At 35.9% G+C, this 24,188-nt stretch overlaps 1 protein-coding gene across 4 annotated transcripts in view; it reads left to right on the forward strand.

The window, feature by feature from the left end:
* Nucleotides 1–21,051, forward strand: part of Arap2 (ArfGAP with RhoGAP domain, ankyrin repeat and PH domain 2) — a 180,504-nt gene extending 159,453 nt beyond the window's left edge. For 3 of the 4 annotated variants that reach the window (XM_047566101.1, XM_047566100.1, XM_047566102.1), the window contains 5 exons: nt 4,669–4,751; nt 6,620–6,655; nt 8,820–8,883; nt 14,412–14,546; nt 18,962–21,051. In XM_047566101.1, the coding sequence (XP_047422057.1) occupies nt 4,669–4,751; nt 6,620–6,655; nt 8,820–8,883; nt 14,412–14,546; nt 18,962–19,345 (702 nt within the window). In that variant the 3' untranslated portion in view covers nt 19,346–21,051. The other variant, XM_047566103.1, reaches the window with a different exon arrangement.
* Nucleotides 21,052–24,188: the final 3,137 nt, after the last annotated feature.

Genomic DNA, 24,188 nt, shown 5'->3' on the forward strand with positions numbered 1-24,188 from the left:
AACATTATAAACTTACCCAAGACCACAATACAAGTAAGTAGTGGAGTCAGAATGCATTTTCAGGTATCAGATTTGAAAGGCTGTATGAAAGAACTTATAAAAATCCTAATAATTTGCATTATTTTAGCTTGATGTTTTTGCTGACAGAATTTTATTTTAAAAGGATAGGTCTTTTTCATGAAATAGTATAAATATTTTCAAACATGATTATACATACAATTTAGTTATTCATAGTGTTATCCTCCAATCTGATGTTAACTCTACTGTCTGCCCCAAGGAAGCCAGTTTATGGAACAGTGCCTCTTAACAGATGGTTTTTCTGAGGTGAAGAATTATATATCCCTGAACAGAATAAGTTTTAAGAATTTGTATACTTTTTAAAGGATCATCCTGCTCTAAGATAATTTATACAAACTACTGAATGCTAGTAGGCAGTGGTAGTCTCAAGAGCCTGTCTGAAAGGTAGTGCTCTTTAAGGACACAGAACACTTTTTTTTTTTTTTTTTAATCACAGTGACAGCAGATTATGGGATTATAGTCTAATTAGTAAATGTTTGAAAATGTCATTTGCACATCTGTCAGAATAAATTACTAATGCAACTGATATTTTGATTTGCACATTGAAGAAAGCAGATGAGAGGTTGTTTTCCTTTAAAGCTACTGTTACTTTAAATACATGGTTTTAGTTTGCCAGTTATTTTTTTATATTGAATATGGGTCCCTATTAATATTGATGGTGAAGTCATTGCTAGTATTAACTTTGCAAGCAATTACACAATTAGTAATCAATAGTAAAACACCCCAACTTATTTAAGTAAAAATTTGGCTGTGTTTTTTACTTTTTCCATTAATACTTGTATTAATGTACTTGTATTAATGTAATACTGTACTTGTAAGTATTTAGAAAATGATTTACTGAGAAAGGAGTAGAAATTTCAAATTGAAAATTGTATTTAAAGCAACTTTGTGTTAATTAGAGATAATTTATGAATGTTCATTAACAACAAATTAGGATAATACACAGGGGAAGATATATTTTGTTTTGCAAGTTTTCCCTGCACAGAAAAATGTTAATTAAAATGTTTTCAGACTTGATTTACATAAAAGGTGAGAGGTTTCAAAGAATATTACCATGATACTGTTAATGATGTGAAAAAAGCAAGTAAGTAAAGGGGGTCATTAAAAGTTGCACGCACTAATAAGCAAACTCCTTTTAGCTACAGGAATAATTTTTTAAGCACGTTCATTTAATTGGCTCAGTTAAAATTTTTACTTTGAAATATGGTGGCTGAAGCAACAGATTACAGACTTCATAACAGTCTAGTGCATTGAACTTTTTGGAGGAATTATCCAGAAATTATGAATACCAAAAGACAGAGTTGTAATATGCCAGTAGTAAATTCATCTTGCCAAGCACAATTTCCTTTATAGAATGTTTCATTAGGATATTTTCAGTTCCTCTTCATGCATATTCACTTTAAAGATTGCAATACAGCAACAGAAAAAGGTTTCTCTTCACAATTGTTCATCTCTCTGATTATTTCATTTGTGTTCCTTTAAAATATGTTATAAAATAATGAACTTCCATGCCAGGAGTGGCTCAGGGAATTCACTGCATTACTTTAGATTTTCAACCTGTTAACAAAAGTTCTTAAAAATGCAGGCGAGCCTGAACTTGTCGCTGTCTTTTACATTTCTCCTCCCTACACATGCACAGTTATCCTCCCTGTTCTGTTGGAATTGCTGCCTCTTACCCTGCCTGCTGCTGTCGTTGGTATTGTGTCCAACGGAATGACCGAACTATCAGGAAGGACATATTGGCTAGAATCTGTATTGACCTCTGACAAAGGTAGTCAGCAGTCACCTCTACTGCATATTCCTAAAAGTCAGCTCTCTCCTTGAATATCTCTTATAGTGGGGTGCTGAGCACCATACCAAGATACCAAACTATTCCATAATAGAGCATTCAAATTTTGGAATGTTCTCTCTGAAAGTTGAAAAAGTTAGCAGGTCACAAAGTCAGAAATTAGTCCCCAGTGGAACTTAAAAGAAAAAATGCATAAACTACCAGAAAGTGACCTTACCAAGAAGTAGAAGCTAATTTGAGGAAAATTATAGAACTTCACTGATAGAAGTAAAATGTTAAACTTTCTAATATTGATTTATAGTATACTATAATTTTTTTTCAAATTTTCAAAGTAAGTTGTATTTTAATACTTTGAAATAATGAAAATCTACTTCAAGAAGACAAATAATGGCAAACAGCTTAGGGGATTAAAAATAAAATAATTGAAACTATATCGTGCACAACCATAGGAACAAAAAGATATACCCCATTTGTGTATAATGACTCAAAATGCAGTCTGTAACAATAAAAGAAATAATTTTAAAAAATTAATAAATAAAACAATTGTGACTTATTTTCCCAACCAACTGTTAAGACATGTAATAAAGCTAAAATAGCTTAAATAATATAATCCTACCATAAAAAGTGAGTATACTATAGAGGAATGGTACCATAAAGTCACTTAGGAGAAATACATATTAGGATTTTGAATAAATATGCTGTGAAAAGTGCATGGGGTGGAATAATTGTCAACAAAACTTTAAATTCTCTATACGGAGATAAAAAAATATGTTCTAAATTGATTAATTAAAATTTTAAAGATAGCAACCTGTAAAGGTGTAAGAGCATGGAACTGAGTATCAGACGTGTTGGAGCACTTTAAACTTAAATAAAAATTAAGACACTTCAAAAGAAAAAAATCAGTATATTTGACTTAAAAATAATGGATGTAAACTGTGAACAAAATTAAGGTAAATAGCAACTGGAATAGAATATGAAATTTAAGAGACCCAATGTCCTATTTAAAATATAAAGAAGTGCAAAAAAGTAAAGACATGGGAAAATCATTGACATATCAAAACTACAAAAGGCAGGTAAATGTATAACTACAACTTTATAAATCAGTCATCTTAGCAAAAATATAATTCTTAATCATGTTGCTGACCTATCACTCAGTGCCTCCATATCTGGAAATCTGTTTATAAGAGGGAAAAAAATCCAAAATGTGTATTTTTTAAAATATCTTTAGTGATAAAAATAACAAATTTAATGGTAATAGTGACTAGGATTAAACTTACCATTATGGACCTTATGGTCCCTGCCACAGAGGCTATTATTCACCAGAGCATTTATTCTTGATTATATATTCCTGGTTACTTTTCCTCATTATATATATTTTCTTTATACTTTCCTAATCTGTTTGCTACATGGAAACTAGTTTTTAATTTTATAAATATATCCCCTACCCCTTACTTTTCTAGTTTGACTGCTGATACAAAGAAAAGACATAATATTTTAACTTATATAGAACTTACTATTCAGTTGAACTGTATATTTGCTACATGGGCTTCTGTGCATTGTTCTGGGTTCTAAAAATATCCATATTTAATTTATATGAGATTGTGTTGTAAATTTATTATAATGATAGTTGTTATTAATTTATTATAATGATAGTTATTCTTTTTGTGAGCTCATTTTATGCCAATTACTGGCCTGTACCCTTTATAGGCATTTTTTTTTATTTAATCTTTACAGTAACCGTACACAATAAAACTTTGCTTATACATTTCATCTTCATAATAACCCAATTTATATGGTCAATAATTTTATCCTTATTTACAAACAAGAAAATGAAGTCAAAGAGATGTAGTGTAAAATCACAGACTAATAAGATGCAACCAAATTTGTACCATGGTCTTTCAGACCTCAAAACCTTTACTCTGATTATAAATAGTATCTGCCTATCAGTTTGAAAGATAAGATTTTCTTGCATATGTTTGAGATATGGAGAAAGTTGTATTATAAATTATTTCTATGGTTATCCTCTTTGTAAAATCTTCTATAGAATATCCAAGGGAGAATAATGAGATCTATGTGATTACTATGTTGTCTTAAATCAGAATATACAGATTAAACCTTTGTCAATTTGTCTATGCGAATATATGTCCATGCATCTTTTAATTTTTTAAAAATATTTACTTAAGCACAGATAAACATGTTAGGAGAGTTGTGGAGAAAATACAACTCATTTAACCAATGGCAAAATATAATTCTTTTCTACTGAACTTGAATAAATTATTAGAGATGATATTTAAGTAGTTCAATATGTGTCCATAGGGGTACATAGTCTGTTTTCTATAATTTTGAAATCCAAAATGTACAGAAAATCATGTATTATTTAGTGCCAAAATTTGACCCAAACTAACATTAATATATTCAGAGCTATTGTTTCGCTCACACTGTATGAAATGTCGTGCATTTCCGCACAGAATTATGAATGTATTTAATATAGGATGCTGTCCCAGATAACACCGGTGGCGTAATAAAGTTACAAAATATATGGCAAATGTATTATATTTTTAAATACGAGAAAATCAGTTCTAATGCACATTTGTCCCCAAGGGGCATATGAATATATACAAGATTATTTAAAAGTATTTATTTGATTATATTGTAATCAAGACACTTCATTTACTAAAATTTGGTATTATATTTATGAAGCATTGGAGAAAAACTAAACAATTCTAAACCCAGTTGTTAATGTCAACAAAAATGCATGGACATTTATGAAACCTGTTTAATTACAATCTTTTTCTTTACAGAGCAGTAAATATGACAAAATGTTTCCTCTCAGTTCAATGAAGTTTTATCTTGGTGTAAAGAAGAAAATGAAACCTCCAACCAGGTAAAGTTTGAAAGCAAAGAGTTGTTGAAAGGAAAAAAATTAGGAAAGTAAGTCTGTTGCAGGATTTAGAGATCTGTCACATGAGTTTAAGTTTCTACAAAGTAAGTTTTAGGCAGATTCCTTGAGTTGTGTGTCTGTAGCAGATCAGGGAACTGTGTGAGTAGATAAGGAGGGGTGAAGTTCCCTCTGAGCTGAGTGCCAAGCTCCTTGGTGATTGCTATCTTCCCCAAGTAAAGCAAGAAATCCCCAGGAGGTTGTGGGCTTATCTTGATTGGGTCCAGCACTGCCTGGGGGCATAAGAACTTTTCCAGGCAAGTCTACCCACAAGAAAGTTAATGCTGCCCTCCAGCCTTCTGATACTTGGCTCTTTAAATATTTTGGTCTCATCTGTAACTTGCCCCCCTTTTTTTATTTTTTCACTTGTCATTTTTTTAATTTGTTCTAATCAGTTAAACATGACAAGAATGCATTTTGACACATCATACATAAATGGAGTATAACTTCTCATTCTTTTGGTTGTATGTGATGTAAGAATCACACTGGTCATGTAGTCATGTATGCACATAGGGTGGTAATGTCTGATTCATTCTACTTTCCTTCCTCCCCCCACCCCAACCCCCTTCCCTCCCTTCACTCCCATGCCTAATCCAAAGTACCTCTATTTTTCCCTAGCCCTCCCTGCTTGTGAATTAAAATCGTATATCAGAGAAAACATTTGGCCCTTATGTAACTTGCCCTTTTTGTTATGTTAAATTTGGTATTCTAAACATACAGCAAATATATGGTACAGAAAATGTGGACCCCTTTTATATTTTGTGGACCTCTTTAATACTTGATTCAGTTTATACACAATTCTTACCACAGATCACTTTGGTTAGCTAATTAATGCTCACAGTAATATTTTTCCTAATATCATTAAACAAGATTTTAATGCACTGCATTTGCTGACTTTTCAGATTCTATTACTGAAAATGTCATTATTTTTCTCCCCATACTTATTTTCCAAACCCAGCACATATACCTGTGTTACAACTAGCACATTCATTGATTTCCTCCAAAATGTATATAATTCCAGCTATTTTTGCAGACATTGTTTTTACTCAGTTGTTAGTTAGTTTTGTCTTACCATAACAAAATACCTAAGGCAAGCTAATTATAGTAACACAAAACTGACAGATTCACTGAATAGGGACAAACATCTTTAAAAAATGGCTGAAATAAGATGAGAGCTTATAGTTTTGGAGGGTCAAGGGCATGGTGCCTACATGGACTGAGTTCTGGTGAGGGCTCTCTCAGCAGTGCCACATCATGGTGGATGGCAATGGTGGGAATGGGTAGAGGTGCCAGAGTTCTTATCTCTGAACAGGAAGCCAGAGAGCTTGTGGGGCCCAGCTTAGGCTTTTATCACAACCCTCTCCTGAGAACTACTGAGGGGATGCTTGAGAACTACTTTCATCTTTTCCAAGGACATACCCCTAGTAACCTAAGGACCTCCCACTGTGCCCCAACAGCTTAAAGGTTCCATCACCTCCAGGCATCACTACACTGAGGACCAAACCCTCAACACAAGGACCCAGGGGAACAAACCACATCCAAACTATGGTATTCAGTTAAGAGTATCGTCTTAGAGATTTCCCCCTCTGCCCCATTGCAAGAATCCTTCCTCTTCCTCCCACCTGTACAAACATGTAGCAAATCTTTATAAACATTTAACATTCACCTAGAGGTACCTATTGAATCATTACTTGTGTAAATTCATTTCATTATGCATTCCCACCATTAAATAACCATCTCCTAATATATAATCCTGTTTTCAGTCTCATAAAAATTATCATTTTAATGTATGTGTTTCTTCCCATGTGACACAGCTGGGGATTGACTGCATTCTCTGAAAAACATCAATGGTAAGTCAATAGCTGGCCACTTTTCGAATTGGATGTTTTGGTGACAACTTTAGAAGAAGAATGACTTCATTATTTAGCAGATAGAAATACAGACAGGAAGTGTTTCACCCAGGAGAAGGCAAAGCCTTTTCTAAATATTTGCAGTGTAAGAACAGGAAAATATATTTATATTGAGGTTCAGGTCTGTTTTAATCTCTCGTATTCTCTTTGACTTTTAATAGAAACTACATACGATTTCTTAGATATCATATGATTGTGGAGTCCAGATTTTAGGAGATGAGTAGGCAAAATTCAATTTTCAAAAAAAAGTAAACTAAAATAGGATTTAAAAGCTTATGTATCCTAGTCTCATACCTGTTCCATATATGTACTTTTTTCCATTGAGATCAACCATATCCTGCCAGGCTCCCAGAGGTTGCACTAGACGTCTTTTCTTCTTCATTTTCCTGTGTCTAATCAATACCTAAACTGTGCCACATCAGCCCCTTCATTATCCCCCCAACACCTATACCTGGTAACGTAGAGGCCAGGACTGATCTGCATGGATTATTCTAGAAGTCTTGCTTGCTCTTCATGCTTCTGCCTTCGCTTTCCTTTTAAGTTAATTTTTCCACCCAGCTGCCTGACAGACATTTCTCCAATGTTTCATCTTTCTCTCCTGCTTTCAAACTCCTCTGTGACTCCTGTCACATACAGGACAAGAACAGGATTGCTGACTTGGCGTAAAAGGCCCTCAACATATGACTCTATCAGCTTCACTTCCCATAAGCCATAAGCTTCTTTTTGTACTTCAGGATAGAATGAGAATCTACATAATTTTTTGTTGCTTCATATCATGTATACTACATGTATACTACGTGTGGTCTCTACACTGTCCCCTCTTCCATGGCACATGCTGCCCCACTTCATTGTGGCTTCCATTCCCTCCCTGAAGAACCAGTCAATTCACCTATCATTTTTTTTTTTTTTTTTTTTTTTTTTTTGTACCAGGGATTGAACCCGTAGGTGCTTAACCTCTGAGCCACATCCCCAGTCCTTTTTCAATTTTTAAGTTTGAGACAGGGTCTTGTTAAGTCACTGAGCCTGGCTTTGAATTTGTGATCTTCCTACCTCAGCCTCTGGAGCTGCTGGGATTTACAGACATGCACCACGGCACCCAGCTCATTCTTCTTTCAGGCCACAACTTGGATGCCCCCAAAAGCTTGTCAGATGATGCCTACCTCTTATAATTATTTGTTACTTTTCTGCATCAGTAGGATTTTATGTACATGGGTGCATACATAAGATAATTTGATTTTTTTGGACATGATAAGGAGAAGCATCAGTGACTTTAAGACTCTGATGAAGGAAGCAAGCTATTCTTTTGGAAATTTCATTTTTATCAGTTTTTTTAAGTAAGTTGGTTTTAATAATCTAAGAATAGGAAGAATATAATTACTTGGAAATATTCTATTATATAATGCTAGTAGCAGTTATAAACTCTTCCTCTTCAAAAAATATACCATCTCCCTGCCCTTCGCCAGCATCTGGTTTCTGTGTTGGTATTCACTTTGCTTTTGCTATTTCCTACTGTGTTACGATTTATTTGTTCACTTGCACAACTCCCCTTATAGACTATACAAACCTTGAGGGCAAGATCTCTGTTTTATTCAGGATTTCAATATAAGGTAACTGAATCAGTATTTCTGGGTATATTGTGGTTTTTCATATAGCTTATTTTTAATGTGTCTGTGGGTATTAGTGTTTATAATTAATGATGGAGACCATGTCTTAGCATTTTTTAAAAACCTTCCATCACATGAATGTGTGTATTTGAGTGTGTGTATATGTGTGTGTGTTTCAGGCTCAGAGTTTCTAGGGAAAAATTGTTTCACTGTCATGTACCCAAAAAAGCAAAATGATATTGACTTTCTGCCTTTCCAAAAATATTGATCATTTTGCAGCAGTTACCAAAAAGCCCTTTGCTGTATTTTGTTTAAACCAACATATTTACACTGTTATTTTGATATTGTTTACCTAACAGAAACCACTTGGACTGAAATAGTCCATCATAAATCAGGAGAAAGCCAAAGGGTTTTCTGAGAGCTCAATCATGAAAGAAATTCTGTGGAGAATATTCAGTTTGTCCTTTTGAATTATTTATTTTATGTATCTTGTTTTGCAGGCACCTTTGTTGTGAAAGTTTACACACCCAGACAGAGTGGATGGCCAGCATCTTTATTGCTCAGGTCTGATACCTGTTTTAATTACTGAATGGCATTTAGCTACTTTGTATATAGGAAATGTTCATGTGGTGGTGACTTTTTCTTTCAAAAAAAAACTTTTATAGTAAGAGTTTTAATGTGCATACAATTAAAATAAACTTTTATGCTTACTTTTTTAAGAATATGAAAATCTAAATCCATCCATTGTCCTTTGAAAAGGAATTGATTCTGTCAAGCTTCCTTTTCTTTTTTTCTTTTTTATTTTTATTGTAAATAAATGGGATATATCTTGTTTCTTTGTACATGAAGTAGAGGCATACCATTTGTGTAATCATACATTTACCTAGGGTAATAATGATCTCGCTGATAAGCGGATGATGACACAATGGAGAGTGGGAGGGGGGCAAGAAGGGAGGAAGGAGGAACTGACTGTATAGAGGGAAAAAAGGGGTGGGAGGGAAGGAAACAAATAACAGAATGAATCAAACTTCCTTTTATCAGCCAGCAACTCCTTGGCTCAGGAGAGATGTGCACTTTACCCTGCAGCACAGGAAAGAGGGACTCGGCTCTCATTCCACCAGAGTCCCGCATAGTCTTCATTTAGGAACATATCCTGTTTCCATTCCTGTTCTCCATCCTCTCATCCCTGTTCTTCCAGAAGCTAGGGCAGTAGTGTACATTTCTTTCATATCTTATGTTTGCTAGGTACTTCGTAAGAGTCGATGTATGCACTGCTGTTAACAAACCACCTTGTCTTTAAGAACGGATGTTCCCTTGTTTATCTAGGACTATTCATTCATCAGTGGTTCAGACTCAGGGTTTTCTGAGGCAGTGTTACACTCAGCTTCCCATTAAGTCTCCTCCCTGAAGGAGGACTCACTCTTTCAGGGAAGGGTTAAATAGTTCCGTTAATGAGGTTGGTTTCTTTCCCAACCTTGTCTGGCTGAATTCCCAGCAGTGCTTCGCACAGAGCATTGGCATTCATTGCTAACGATTAAGTTGCCACTCTTCATTACTGAGAGGGTACTTCCCTGTTTCTTTTATAAGGAAGAAGTTAACTCACCCCCAAATCTAGTCCTTACTTGTTTTGAAAACCATTTTCTCTGTTCATTTAATTTATTAACCTTTCCAGTGGTTAATAAATGTGACTCCTCTAGCCTGCCCCTTCTTTTACCGAGCAGGAATGCATTAGGAGAAAAAGACTAGCTACTGACTTTTTAGAAACTTTCTTCTTTTTAAAAATCTAGACACTCAAACACTACTTGACAAACAAAAATACTAGACTTGAAGGGTTTTAGTAAAGTTGGGACTATGGAGTCAAAAACTGTTAAAATGTCCGTCAGCATCAAAACTAAACAGATGCTTCTGTTTTTATGATTAACATCAGTAGATTCTGAGGTTGAAATAGTGTAAGCAGAGCCTAGCAGGTGACCAAGTTATTCCTCGTTGCCCCTCGTCTTCTTCCTTGTCCTCATCCCAAACACTTGGCGCTATTATCTTCTCTTCCTTCCACTTCTGCAGATTATTCAGCTATTCTATTAAGACAAACACAGAGGCTCTCTTGGATTAAGGATTTATGGCTCATCCTAGGGAACCAGCAGAGTAGCAAAGGTATACATTAATGTGCACACACACACAAACCAACAGTAAATGCCCCTTGCAGTGAATTCTTTCTGGTACCTAGAAAACTTTTGTAACATACATCCTCATCCTCCCTGTGCTTCAGAAGCTCTCTAGATGTCACCTTAAATGTCATATTCTCAGAGAAACATTCCCTGGCCTTCAGGCCGGTTGGACCCTTAGCATCATACACTTCTCCATTACAGCACCGATTAAAAACACATGTATAAATAGTTATTTCATGTCTGCCTCTCCTACTAAAATTCAAACTCCATGAGAGGAAGGACTCTGCCCCGTGGAGCCCCTTGCCTTTTACTAAGTACATACTTGATATATCTCTAATGGGAAAGATGATAAACAGGTAGTCAGATAAAAGTACAAATGGACATCACTGTGATAAAATGTACCAAGTTGGAAAAGAAAATATAAATGATAAGTGTATCAAGTTGGAAAAGAAGTAGAAAGTATGACTGAGGTATGGAGGGCCCTAGTGAAGAAAAGTTCTCAGGGATTAACTTTCTGACTAGGTGACAGGGGAGCTAAAATCTGTCTGAAATGGGGTGAGTCATCCAGCATTCAGAAGGGGTCATTCTGGGGGCTGGGATGTACCTTAGTGGCAAAGCACTTGCCTTGCATAAGCAAAGCCCTGGGTTCGAATCCCAGTTCCAAAATAAAGAAAAGGCAGACGGGGTCATTCTAGGGACGGGGCCAGCACCCTTCTGTTGCAGAGGTGTTGTCACGTCTCAGTTTATTCCACAAACACCACGGAGGATTGTGTGAGGGAAGATATGAGGGGAAGGAACATGGGGACAGATCATGTAGCCATCCTTGTTTTAAGAGTATCAGAGAGCTGGGGTTGTGGCTTAGTGGTAGAGCACTTGCCTGGCATGTGTGAGGCCCTGGGTTTGATACTCAGCACCACATATAAATAAATAAAATAAAACACCCATTGACATCTAAAAAAAACATTAAAACAAAAACAAATTATATAAAAAAGAATATCCAAGAGGTATAAAGAAATTAAGAGTTCTGTTCTGGCCACATGAAATCTGAGATACCTGTTAGATACAGAAATGAACATGTAAGTTGATTCAGAAACAGGCAAAAGTTTGGGGCTGAAATGTAAATTGGGGAGATCAGCATTTGGATTATACAGAAAGCTGTAGAATTGGATGAGATAACAGAGAGAGAAGGGATGGGGAGAGATGGAGAGAGCATGGAACCTTGCAAACTTCAGAGGTAAAGCAGACTCGATAAAAACAACAAATGAAATAAGAACGGTTGAGAAGGAAGAAAAGCAGGTGCTGGGTACAAAGAGTTTTGACAGGTAATTTGCTGTAGAGATAATGATGTTGTGACTAGGTAGGAAGAAGAAGTCAAGGTAGGATGGGGGTTTCAGTTTGTCTTTAAGATAGGGGAGTATATATTTAACATGCATGCTGATGGAGAAAATCCAGTAATTGAAAAATAAGTTGATAGAGGAGTAAAGAGATTTTAAACCATTGGAGGCCCTGGGCAGATGTGAAGTATTGTGGTCATGTGCACATTTGTTCATCATGAGTGAAAAATCATTACACAACAGTGTGGCACATTTGTTCTCAAATTATCAACTACATATTCTGGTCTACTGAGCAATTATAGATAGGACTGGAACAAGGCTACTCAAAATCAGAGCAAACGAGCAAATGCTAATTATCAGGAAGAAGCTAGAGATGCAGTAAGATAGGTGCATTTTATGGTGGCAATATTATTTTCTTAAGTAATTATTAGTAAATTTTAAAATGAAATCAGTGAATGCCTAATTCGTAAGGCAGGGAAGACTATTAGAAAGGTGAAGGAAAGAAAGGTAATAATCTGCAGAGTGTGTGGTTACCAGTTGTACTGCGCCAGGAAAACAAGTTCTCCTAGCTGCTTCCTGGAAGTGTAAGGTTAGATTTAAAGTGAGATGAAGCTACAGAATAATCTTCTGTCTTTTCTCCGTCAGCTAGCAGACACCCAGAAATTAGACTTATGTTTAGGTTTGGGACTTTGCAAAATCGAGTATGATGGAATTAGAAGCAGCATGGGGCTTAAAGATAATTTATAAGGAGAAGAGAGTTTACTAATTCACCATGAAATCTGAGTCAAGCTATGAAGGAAACAGTAAAAAACATGGAAGAAGAATGGTGGTGAATGGATTAGAGGTCTCAAGGAGTCAGACATTATTTACAGTGAATGAAAGGAAGCTGAAAAATAGGTCATAAGTAGAAAGTGAGAGGGAAAAATGGAGATTTGGGGCATGATCAATATAACAATGAGAGTGTGATCATCAAGTGTATAATCCCTTTTGAAGTCACCAATAGCTATAAATGTTGAATAAGAACATGTCACTCTGACCTAGAGATTTCTGATTTTCCCACATCATCATTTAGCATGTACATTACACATCAACAATTTGAAAAATTACCTAAATTGTAGAAAAGCATTATGAACTAGGTGAGGCAGCTCATTCCTGTAATCCCAGCACGAGGCTGAGGCAGGAGGATTGCAAGTTCAAAGCCAGCCTCAGCAACTTAGACCCTCAGCAACTTAGCAAGACCCTGTCTCAAAATAAAGAATAAAAATGGGTTGGGGATGTGATTCAGTGGTTAAGTGCCCCTGGGTTCAATCCCTGTTTCCAAAAGTAAATAAAAAATAATAAAAAATAACAACAGGTAGTGTGTACCATTTTTCCGATCAAAATATTGTACCTTCTGCCATTACAGGTTTGCCGAATCAAGGTAATTGCTTCTTTAATATTCAAAGATATATATTATACATAAACACTAAGTTTAATAACAATAGGACTTACACTGTAGAATCATTGAAGATTAGATGAAGTGATACATGTGTATTGATAGGCACAAAGTCTATCAGGTAAGCCCATCAATATAAATTAGCTACTATAAAGGGTACACAGTAAATATTTGCAGAAATGAATTATTGGTTACAAAATAATACATTAAAATGCTAACTGCAACATAAGAACAAGAACTTATCTTTTAAAAATGATGAAAACAAAGAGGAGGCATTTTGCTATGTAGTTTACCAAATGTTTTTTTATTTCACCAAAGCATCTTTAAACTTCTCATTTTATAGTTGGTATTCTGTATTTTTTTCATAGGTTGTTGTCTGAAAATCAATTTGCTTTTCCCTACTTTTAAAAAGTTAATCTACCCTGAGGAGTAGAAAAATTCTTTTATATGTATATCTCAAGGATTAATCACTCAAAAACTTATATTTTTACCTGTGGACATTTATCCCCCATTGCAGAATTAACTTTTCTCCAGTCATATCTATAACTGTTTAGTGGGCTAGAATGTATAGTCAATAATTTGAGAACAAATGTGCCAAACTCTCTGTTGCACAATGATTTTCAGTATAAATGTATATATAAACAGGTAACATTTCTTCAAAATTCAATTAGATGAAAAAGTAACATTTTTCAAAAGGTCATAAAATAAGGGTAATTTCTCTGATAGCCATGCCTTAGGTTGATTTGGGGATGTAAGATCAAATTATTTTTACATTAGGATCACCTTTGGTGTTAGGCAGAAAATAAATGTATAGCTACTTTTATTACAGGTCCTGGAAATAGAGACAAGTGTATTATTTTTCTATTACAAAGAGATTTGCCAGTTTTCTCAAATATTTTCCCCCATTTGGTTTGATAAATAGTACAGAAGGCATGAATTTGAAACTTAGAAATTGAACTGAGACCTCAAAGCTCTGTTCACTTAAGAGTTTCACGTCCTCGAGCCATGTTACTGCCAAAGTCAACATCATAATCACAAATGGCACTCTCATGGAGAGCAGATCGCTTGATGTGGATACCGGAAAAGGAGCCAAGTGACTCACATGGGGTACCGCGTGATAAAACCACACACCAACAGCATGAAATTGTGTTTCCCCAGCATGAAAATGATATATGGCCACCAGCTGGCAAGGAAAGGAAACGGTCAATAACCAAAAATCCGAAAATTGGAGGTTTACCTCTGATTCCAATTCAGCAAGAGACAAATGCAACGCAAGCCCGGAAAAACATTGAGGTGGGTCTGGATTTTGGTCTCATATGACCATAATGAATTTGTTTTTCTGTCTTTTAATGTGACTAGGCATGCTAAATATGTCCTCCACCTCAGAAGCACAGTAATGATCATTTCAAAAAACACAGTAATAACCGTGTACATCAAGAAAATATTATGAATAACTGTGCCACTGATTTTCACAACACTGACCACCCAGATACATATTTACAATGTCACTTATTCTTTTATCCCCAAGTAGCCAAGCAATTTTAAATATTTTCCAAGAAATTCTGATGATAAAATAACTGCCTCAATTTGGACTTATAAATTTACTTATAAAATCCTTAGAGTGAGATTGTCACAGAAAACATCCAGAGCTGTGGTAGATTTACTAGTGATATAACCAAGTTCCAGTGGTTTGAGAAATAGTGGGGTATCTTACTTGATTTAAGGAACCACAAGATGACCCCCAAGCATCAATAAAGAAAGACTTGGCATTTTTCATGAAGGCTACTATTTGTTTTCTTTTTCATCTGGAGGGGTAGGAAAATGCAAATAATGTCAATCTTGACATGAAGTATGGTTCTTCAGGGAAGAACATGGGCTCTTCACTCTCAAAATTCATCAGCCACTTCGGGATCAGTGCATGTCTCCATTCCTTAATTGAGTCCCTCATAGCAATGAGAAAAACATTTTATCTTCTGATCTTAAAATTGGGAGTAAACTGTTTGAATCTCTTGCCCTCCAAGCAGAAATCACCTTTGAAAGACTCAAGGCACTTGAACCTAATGAACAGATTTTTTCAAAGTTTCTCCATGCACAAAATTGAACTTTTATCCCTCTGAAATATTCCTCTAGTAGACAAAGGCTTCAAAATTAATTGTCCTTGGTTTCCTTACTTGGTCCTGCTCCACTGATGTACTCAAAGGAAAGAGTAAGTCTCTAAGAAATGCCTTTGTTCCTCTAAGTATGCATGTGTGTATAATATGGAGAGAAAGAGAAAGAGAGAGAGAGAAAGAGAAAGAATAATAAACCACACTGCAGAGCTACAGGATCCATAAAAGAAATCTAGAATCCTTGAAGTCTAAGGGTCACATTCCATAGGAATCCAGGACAGAGGACACAGTTTGCACCAGTGTCACTAACATAGGGAGTACTTATGCCCTACAGGGACCCTAACTCCCCTGGCATTTCCTTAAGATCAGTATGAATCAAAGCAAAAGAAAAATTTTTAGGATAAAAAATACATTGATATGTAGTGTTGATGATGATTACAAATATGATTACTTATTACCTAATGCCAAATACAGAATTTGAGAAATAATTTTCTAACATGCTTAAGAGCAGGAAACTGACAAAAACTATGAAGAAATTGTTAACAGTTCTTAAAATAATTCCATGCAATATTAATTGCTGGAAAATTTGCTGAGTCATAATAAACCAAGCTTTAGTAAATACGGTGTTTTGGTGATTTGGCAAATTTAACAGATATTTTAAAAATTCTCCAGTATTGGGAAGCATTGAAACTTACTTTAAAAGATATTAAAACCACATTTAAAGAATAAATTTTTTTCCTGTGAACCATTAAAATGTTTATTATAGAATGAGATTTGATTCATGTACCTATGTAAGAAAATACATTTATAAAATGACTAACCATTTTTGATTCTTTGTTAAAACTAGAAAGGGACTTAAAATGACCAGAATACACTCATCAGAAAAAATATATATACCAAGGGATATATTGGAGAAGAATTATTTTTCAGACAAGTTGTTGACAAGTTAGTACATTATTATTCATTGACTTGGCCTGCCTGAGTTTTTTGTTTTTTTTTTGGAAGTTGTATGAGAGTATCTCATCCAAGCCTGGAAGGCTTCTTGGAGATAGTGATTTCTAAAATTAATTAGGTCAATGAGCAGGGAACCAGCTGAGTAAGTGAGGGTAAGTAAACCACTGGCAAAGAAAGCACCCATGAAGAGGCAAACCGTGTTTGAGTGCACATGCTAGAAACTCCCTTTGGCACTGTAGCTTTGTGTCCTCTGCTTATTGATCTGTAAGCATATGGGGCTAATAAAAGCCCCTACCCTCCAGGGTGATTGTGATGATTAAATGTTAGTATTCATGAGAATTTATTAGAATAGCACCTGGCATATTGTTATCATATATTGATACAAGAAAATAAGAACTTAGAAGACAATATGGGATAGGTTTCAAAACTGCCATTCAGAGCTGGGCACGGGGCGTGGGCTTCTAGTCTTGGCACCTCGGGAGGCCGAGACAGGAGGAGTGCTTCACTCCAGGAGTTATGCCACTCCCTGTCAGCAAGGTCATTCCTTTTTAAAATGATGTCAGTCAAATAAAAATAATGAACCAATCAGAATGGTACAGTGAAACAGAACTCATCATCTAGAATCCCTCCCCTCCCTTTCTCCCCCATTACCTTCCTGGACTTCCTGGAGGAGTCTGATGTGCTGGAAAGAAACACACCAGTCAGGCCAGCCAGGGGTCACATTCCAAACTCTCACCTGTGTGACTTGGGGCCAGTTGTTCCTTCTTTGAAATTCTATTTCTGCATCTTAAAATGTAGATAATATACTTTGAACTGTGAATAGTCATATGAAACTGAAAACATTGGGGATTTAGTGATATGATTATATGTTATGTAACATAGATATGTTTTATATCTTGGATGTTATCACTGCAGGTTTATTATTAAAAGTCATTTCAAAGAGTTTGTAGTGGTAATTTATGCATGCTGACCATATTTCTTTTTGATATCATGGGACCCCCATAACCCCCATAAAATCTCTGAATTTAATGGATTTAATATATGAGGGCCTCAACTAAAGCCCTGTGACTGATTTGCTCTAAGAATCCATTCACTGCCCATTGCTGTGGCTTCAGCAGTGGACACTGCTCTCTGCGGCTGGGAGAGAGAGGATCCATTTCTCTCCATACCTTGTGACACAGGCAGGTATTGCCTGGAGCAAGCCACCTGGTGTTTACCTACTTGTACACCTTATCTTTCTCTCTTTTTAAATTATTAATACCTTATCTTCTAAGGACAGCATGCACATAAACACTGCCCTTCTTTCTTCAATATCTTCGTCTTGGTTTTCTGGCCTTACAGCATGTGCCTCCCCCTAGTGCACACCATGTGATTCCTGTGAAGCACTTGTAGTTTTCTTTACTCTCACTCTGCCATCCTCTGACTCTTAAGAGGTCACTTCCAGTGTGTCTCCAACAAAAGGCCATACATCATTTAGGCTAATATTAAACTTAATAGTATACCTAAAATTTCAGCATTATATGTGTTAATAATACTTGACCCCTAAATTCTGCATTTGAGAGTACCAAAGTATAGTTCTGATGGTGGTTGAAAGATAATTAGAACTCTACTGTGATACAAAAAAACCATACCTTTGACTTGATTGGCTTGTGATCCCCTTTGAGAATCCAGGAATGTTCTGTACCCTAGGTATTGCAGAGCCCCAAGGTGCCTTGAATGCTTGTTTTAAAAAGCCCACCTTTGTTCCATTGTCGTATACCTATCGTACTTATAGGTTCTTGCAGTTCCCCAAATGCATGTGCTCTCTAATGCATTGAAAGAGAAGTGGGGATTAACACACACATTTCAGTGTTTTTAAAAACATACGTGGGAGCCAGATGCAACTGTACATGTCTGTAATCCCAGCATCCCAGGAGGCTGATACAGGAGGATCCCAAGTTCAAAGACAGCCTTAGCAACTTAGCGAGACCCTGTCTCAAAATTAAAAATTTTTAAAAAGTGGGGGCTGTGACGTGGCTCAGTGGTTAAGTACTTGGTTCAATTCCCAGTACCCAAAAATAAATTAATTAATGTTAAAAATACCTGGGGGATCCTAACAGAGATTAAATGGAGGAAAAGGTTTTACTAGTCAATTAGGAGGAGAATAAAAATGGGAAAAAGAAGTGAATCTGATTTCTCTACCATAAACTTCCTTAACATCTTTCATATGCCATTATGTAGCCTGAATCTCAAAGAGGAGGTTGCAAGGCAGAGCACCCCGACTCACATGGCCAAAAAGAACACTTTTCCTCTTGGACCCACGAGTACAATACTCTGTGGACTAAGAGTGCATGCACAGATCGTGAGCAGAAATAAGTTGGAAGAGGCCAGTTTGAAATGAGAATCAATTTAGATAGCTAGCCTGTTATCTTTGAGATGGTATGTTAAATGCATGTTAAAATGGATTTCCACAGTCTACATTTGATTTGATTTTGTAGCTCCAAGATAAGTATATAAATTCAGATATGCTATTTGTGTCAAAGTAAAATTAGACCTACATCTTAGAAATAAGCTCTTATAGAGAAAGCATCAACTGCTATGTGGAACATATTTTTTAAACATCAGTCATGCCAAATCTTGCTTTCCTATGGGACATTTTATTTTTAGAGTGCAAAAGCAGAACTTGAAAGGCTGCGGCTCAGTGAAAAGCGTGACAGAGAGTTCATGGACCCCAGCTTAAAGGACAGAGCCTCCATCGTGGCCCAGTGCCTGGAGCACAAGGAGGATAAACTTCGAAACCGCACCAGAAAACACCGGAGTTTCAATTGCCTGGAGGACACAGATTCCGAGGTCCCACGTGGGCAGCAGAAAGGCCTCAAAGTCTTAAAGACACTGGGGAAGACCGATGATAGGAATAGCAAAGCTGCTTTGGACACTGATCATAAGTTGCCATCAAAGGTCATTGAAGAACTTAGCGTGGTTCTGCAGAGGTCAAGAACCCTTCCTAAAGAGTTACAGGGTGAACAGATTTTGCAGAAAGAAATTAAGTGAATTGTCTAACAAATTATTTTTTTAAATATTGTATACAGTGTTTGTGTCTAAATCAGAAACCAAATTATAATTCATGAAAGTGTCTCTCTATGGCAAGTTTGTCTCTATTTAAGAAATTTGTCTAGCTATACTCAAACATTTAGAGTATTTTAAAATATGTATATATGTGATGTGTAAGATTAACCTTATTTTGATCTGAACAAAACTTGTAAATTTCAATTGTATTAACCTGTGTAAGAAGGCACTGGGTTGCTTTAAACAGTCAACCCTTTTAAGTAGTTGTCTAAGTGGGGTAATTTATGGGCAGAAATCTCAAACTGTACTGTATTGTATAAAATGCTGTGTTTAAATGAAATCTATGAAACTATCTGTAACATATCCTGCACTTTGAGAAATCTTGTATATTGTTACCATATGCTTTTAGGTTTACATAGGGTCTACGTTAGGGAAGTGAATTGAAAAGGGGAAGAATTCTATTTTCATGTCTGCCTAACAAATAGCACTGGATTTTTGTTTTAAAAAAAGAGGCAAGAAGTTAACAACTGTTCTACCACCGAAAGAGGTGACCTGAGGTTCATTTTAGTTCACTAAGGACCAGACCCTGTTAAGGAGAAATTGCTTGTTCAGAAGAAAAGCTCAGTGTCTAAATATTTTCCCAGAGTTAATATTCTTCAACCAACCAAGCGATTAACGGTTGTGTTATTTATGGTGTTAGTGAACCAGCCATAGCATGAATTCACTACACTCGAGTTGTTTGTCCGTGGAGACTGAGACTTAAGACTGCAGTGAAGAGAGTATGTGGATAGACCTGGCATAGATGTCATTTGCCCTGTTGCTGTAGGCAAGCAATATTTTAGGATTCCTAACTATATTTTTGGTACGAACAAAATTTATCCTGACAGGGTCTTTTTGCTGTTGTTGTTTGATTTTCTGTTACTTTCTGAGATTGCAGTATCTTTCTCTGCATTGTCAGAATAAACTGGAAGTGCACAATATGTGGCCACTTTGAGGAAAAGGGATAGTTTAACTAGACTACATGTTTGCAGGCTACCGGTTCACATTCCATCTGTCTTTTTTTTTTTTTTTTTTTTTTCCTGCCTTTTAATAAAGCAGTGGTCTTCTCCCTGTACCAGCGAAAATGGCAAAGCCCTTGGTTTTTGTTTCCACATAAAGATTAGGCACGAAATTGGGAATTTTCCTAAGACAATAGTATCTTATTATAGTTATTATTATGGACAGTTCGTTAGTTTCTTTCAAGTCATATTAGGATTGAATGAGGTTTTATATGAAAAATTATACATCTAAGCTTTATTCTTAGCAATTCTTTTTCCTTTTTTTTGGGGGGGGAGGTGTGGGGGAGGTGTTTTTCCTCTCTGAATTTGTGAACAAAGACCCATTTTTAGTTATTCCATATAGAACAGTAATGTACTGTTAAATGTTTTGACTGTCCTCATTGTAAAATACTGACCACTTATATTTGTTGGGGATAGAATAGTTTCCCATGGTTAGGTGGTATTTATTCTTTAAATCCAAATACATTGGAATTTTTTAAAAAGTAAGTAAAACTGCGGGGCAGTTTATGGATAGGTGGCACTACTGGGGAGCCATCCTTTAAAGTGAATCATGTGATTTCGATAAAGTAATTTTAAATAAACTATGATTTCTAATAAATAATATATTTCATGAAATAAAGAGGCATATGGAAATTAATATGTTTGAGAGTGTTGGACAATGGGAAAGTGTCTGGAGTATTTATCTGCCTTATCTGAATTTTTCTTGAAGTTTGAACTTAAAAGTCTAATGGCTTCTGTTTCTCTTTCCTGAACTGTTGTCCTTGGTTTTTCAAGTGTAAGAGCAAATGGTAACATCTCATATATTTTGAGTAAAAAATGAAAATTGACTTACAGGTCCCCTTGAATGTGACTTGTCTTTCTCCAATATTTTTAAAATTTGAAGGTTATTGTGAAATAAATCAAATGGATTGTCTGTTCTTTTTTTCTTTTTAAAAAAAAAATTGTAATTTATATTTCAAGCTGTTTCTGTCATTTTCCCAAATATATCAACATGGATATTGCTTTACTTTAAATTAAGCCTATATGACACAAACACAAGGTAGTCTCTGTCTTTAAAGTTACTTATTAGCCATAATTTTTAAGTATTTGATTTCTAAACAAATCTTTATTGGATGATTCATAAAAATGGCACAAAGAACAAAACCAAGCAAAAGTGATTGAAGCAAAAAATGTGACTTGTGCTGATTTGCATGGCTCATATGAAAAATTTTAACTATAAAATACACATGGACTATGTATTACAGAGGGAAAATTTTTTGAAAATGCATCAGATTTATTTGGACACATTATAGTATCCGGATATTGTGTGTTTTTTCAAGTTGATAATCACTCCAGGGAGAAGATGATTAAAACTTGTACCATCTTATCAAGACTTGTATGTTGTCACTCACTCAAACTTCACTCAACAGAAGACAGAATTAGGCTTAAAACATGAACATTTTTTTCTGTCATGTATGCAATTATCACATTTATCTCTAGTCATCAGGAAACAGCACAAAAATGAATCTTAAAGATTACTAAAGTTCCTCTTTTTAAGGCATAGAATTATTTTCTTTCAATAATTTTTGTTTAAAGCATTCCAGATTATATTGCATATTCTCTGGCTACTATATGTTGAATGTAAAAATAATCCAGATATCTCCACAAATTTTAGCATTTTATGAATTATTTGAGTAATTCAGAGCCCAAACGTCCTTGTTCAAGTGGAAGTAATTATGCAGTAATGACATTATGTCAGATTATGGGCTAAATTATCTTCGACCAAAATTCCTATTTTGGAGCCCTAACTTGTAGTAGCTCAATGCAACTGTATTTGGTGACAGGTCCTTTAAACAGGGACTGAGTTAAAATGAGGTCATTAGTGTGCCCTAATCCACTTTGCCAGCAAAGGTGGCCAATTGCAAGCCAAGGAGCAAGGAGAGAAGCCTTCAAAGAGACCACTACTGCTGACACCTTGATCTTGGGCTTCTAACCTTCAGAACAATAAGAAAATAAATTTCTGTTGTTTAATCCCCCTGGTCTGTGAAATTTCATATGGCAGCCCTGGAAAACTAATACATCACATTTCTGTGTTCATCTGTTGATATCTAATGAGCAGAAAACTCCCTGCTACTTGAAAGTATTAGTCTTTGCACACTTGTTGCCCCACATCTCAGAATATCTTTGTGTCAATTACAATTACCAGAATGATAAAGAGAGGATAAAAAAGACATGATGAGATGTGACTCTTAGCGACCATGTAGCTAAGTAACTTGAACACTAAAATAATATAGCCTGACTAACCCAAAATAGTGCAGCAAAATTACATTTGGGAGCTTCTTTCTAAAAGTCAAATTCTCTTAATACCAGGAACCTCTATTCCAGCTCGGTAAAGATGCTTAATCCTGTACATCTGAGAAAGAATATGGACAATCCCTTTAAAGAACAACCAAGGGAGATGTTTAATTGAACAGAGCAATGAATGAGACCACAGAGACAAAAAGTTAATTCATTCATCCAGCTGAGCCAAACCATGATCCTTGAGTCTGCAGACTGGCTCAACACCAAACTTCATTGGATAAAAGTGGCAATTGCTCTCTCACTGGAGAACATCTTGTCTTCCTCTCCAGCTATTGTTTCATTTGTTTGCTTCACTTTCTCTTTTTTCCCCTCCCATTCTCTCTTTGAACCTGTTCACTCAGTTTTTTATTTCCCAAATTTTTCTTAGCAAAGGTAGAGCAACCTTATTGTCAACGTTAATGGACATTGTCGAGGTGTCACAGTGTTTGGTGGGTCACCATGTTAACAGTTCAGTTACCCCTCTTTTGTGTAATATATTCTAGTTTTCCTCTCCTGGACACTATTGTCATGATTTCCCTCCTTCCTCACTAGTCACTCTAATTAGATCCTCTACTAGAAAGCATAACTCCTTGAATTCATCTGGTCTCGTAGCTTTAAATGCAGTACATCTTCTGATCATCTCTCTGTTTCTCAATCTGAACATACTGTGTATTTTAGTCAGGTTTTTTGCTGCTGTGACTAAAAGGATTTGACCAGCACAATTATAGAGGAGGAAAAGTTTATTTAAGGGCTCACAGTTTCGGAGGTCTCAATCCATAGACAGCAGGCTCCATTCCTCAGGGCTCAAGATGAGGCAGAGGGAAGTAGTGGAGGGCAGTGGTTTACATCATGATCAGAAAGCACAGAGAGAGACCCCACTCTCCAGATACAAAATACATACCCCATAACCATACCCCAATTCCCACCTCCTCCAGCCATACCCTACCACTTAAATTATCACCCAGTTAATCCCTATCAGGGAATTAAATCATGACTGGGTTAATACTCTTAAAACCCAATCATTCCTCCTCTGAGTCTTCTTGCACTGTTTCACACATGAGCTTTTGGAGGATACCTCAAATCCAAACCATGACATTCTACTCCTGACCTGCAAAAGCTCACAACCACCTCACAATGCAAAATACATTTTTTTTTCCCCATTTCCAAGAGTTGCCATAGTCAACAGTTCATTGTGAGCACCTACAAAATTAAAAGCAATTTACAAGTATCTAATAGATAATGGTACAGAGTAAAACATTTCCATTCACAAAATTAGGAGCATAGAAAGAAGACCAAAGCAAGACCGAAATCCAGCTGGGCAAACAAATCCTGTAGTTTTATGTCTGCAGTGACTGGGGCACATGGCATTGTGACATTCTCTCCAAATGGCATGTGTAGCTCTGCCCCTGTGTTCCTGTTGCAGCCCCAATGGACTTTCTGTTGACTCGTCT

Source organism: Sciurus carolinensis, chromosome 10 (assembly GCF_902686445.1).
Source record: "Sciurus carolinensis chromosome 10, mSciCar1.2, whole genome shotgun sequence".
NCBI classification, from domain to species: domain Eukaryota; kingdom Metazoa; phylum Chordata; class Mammalia; order Rodentia; family Sciuridae; genus Sciurus; species Sciurus carolinensis.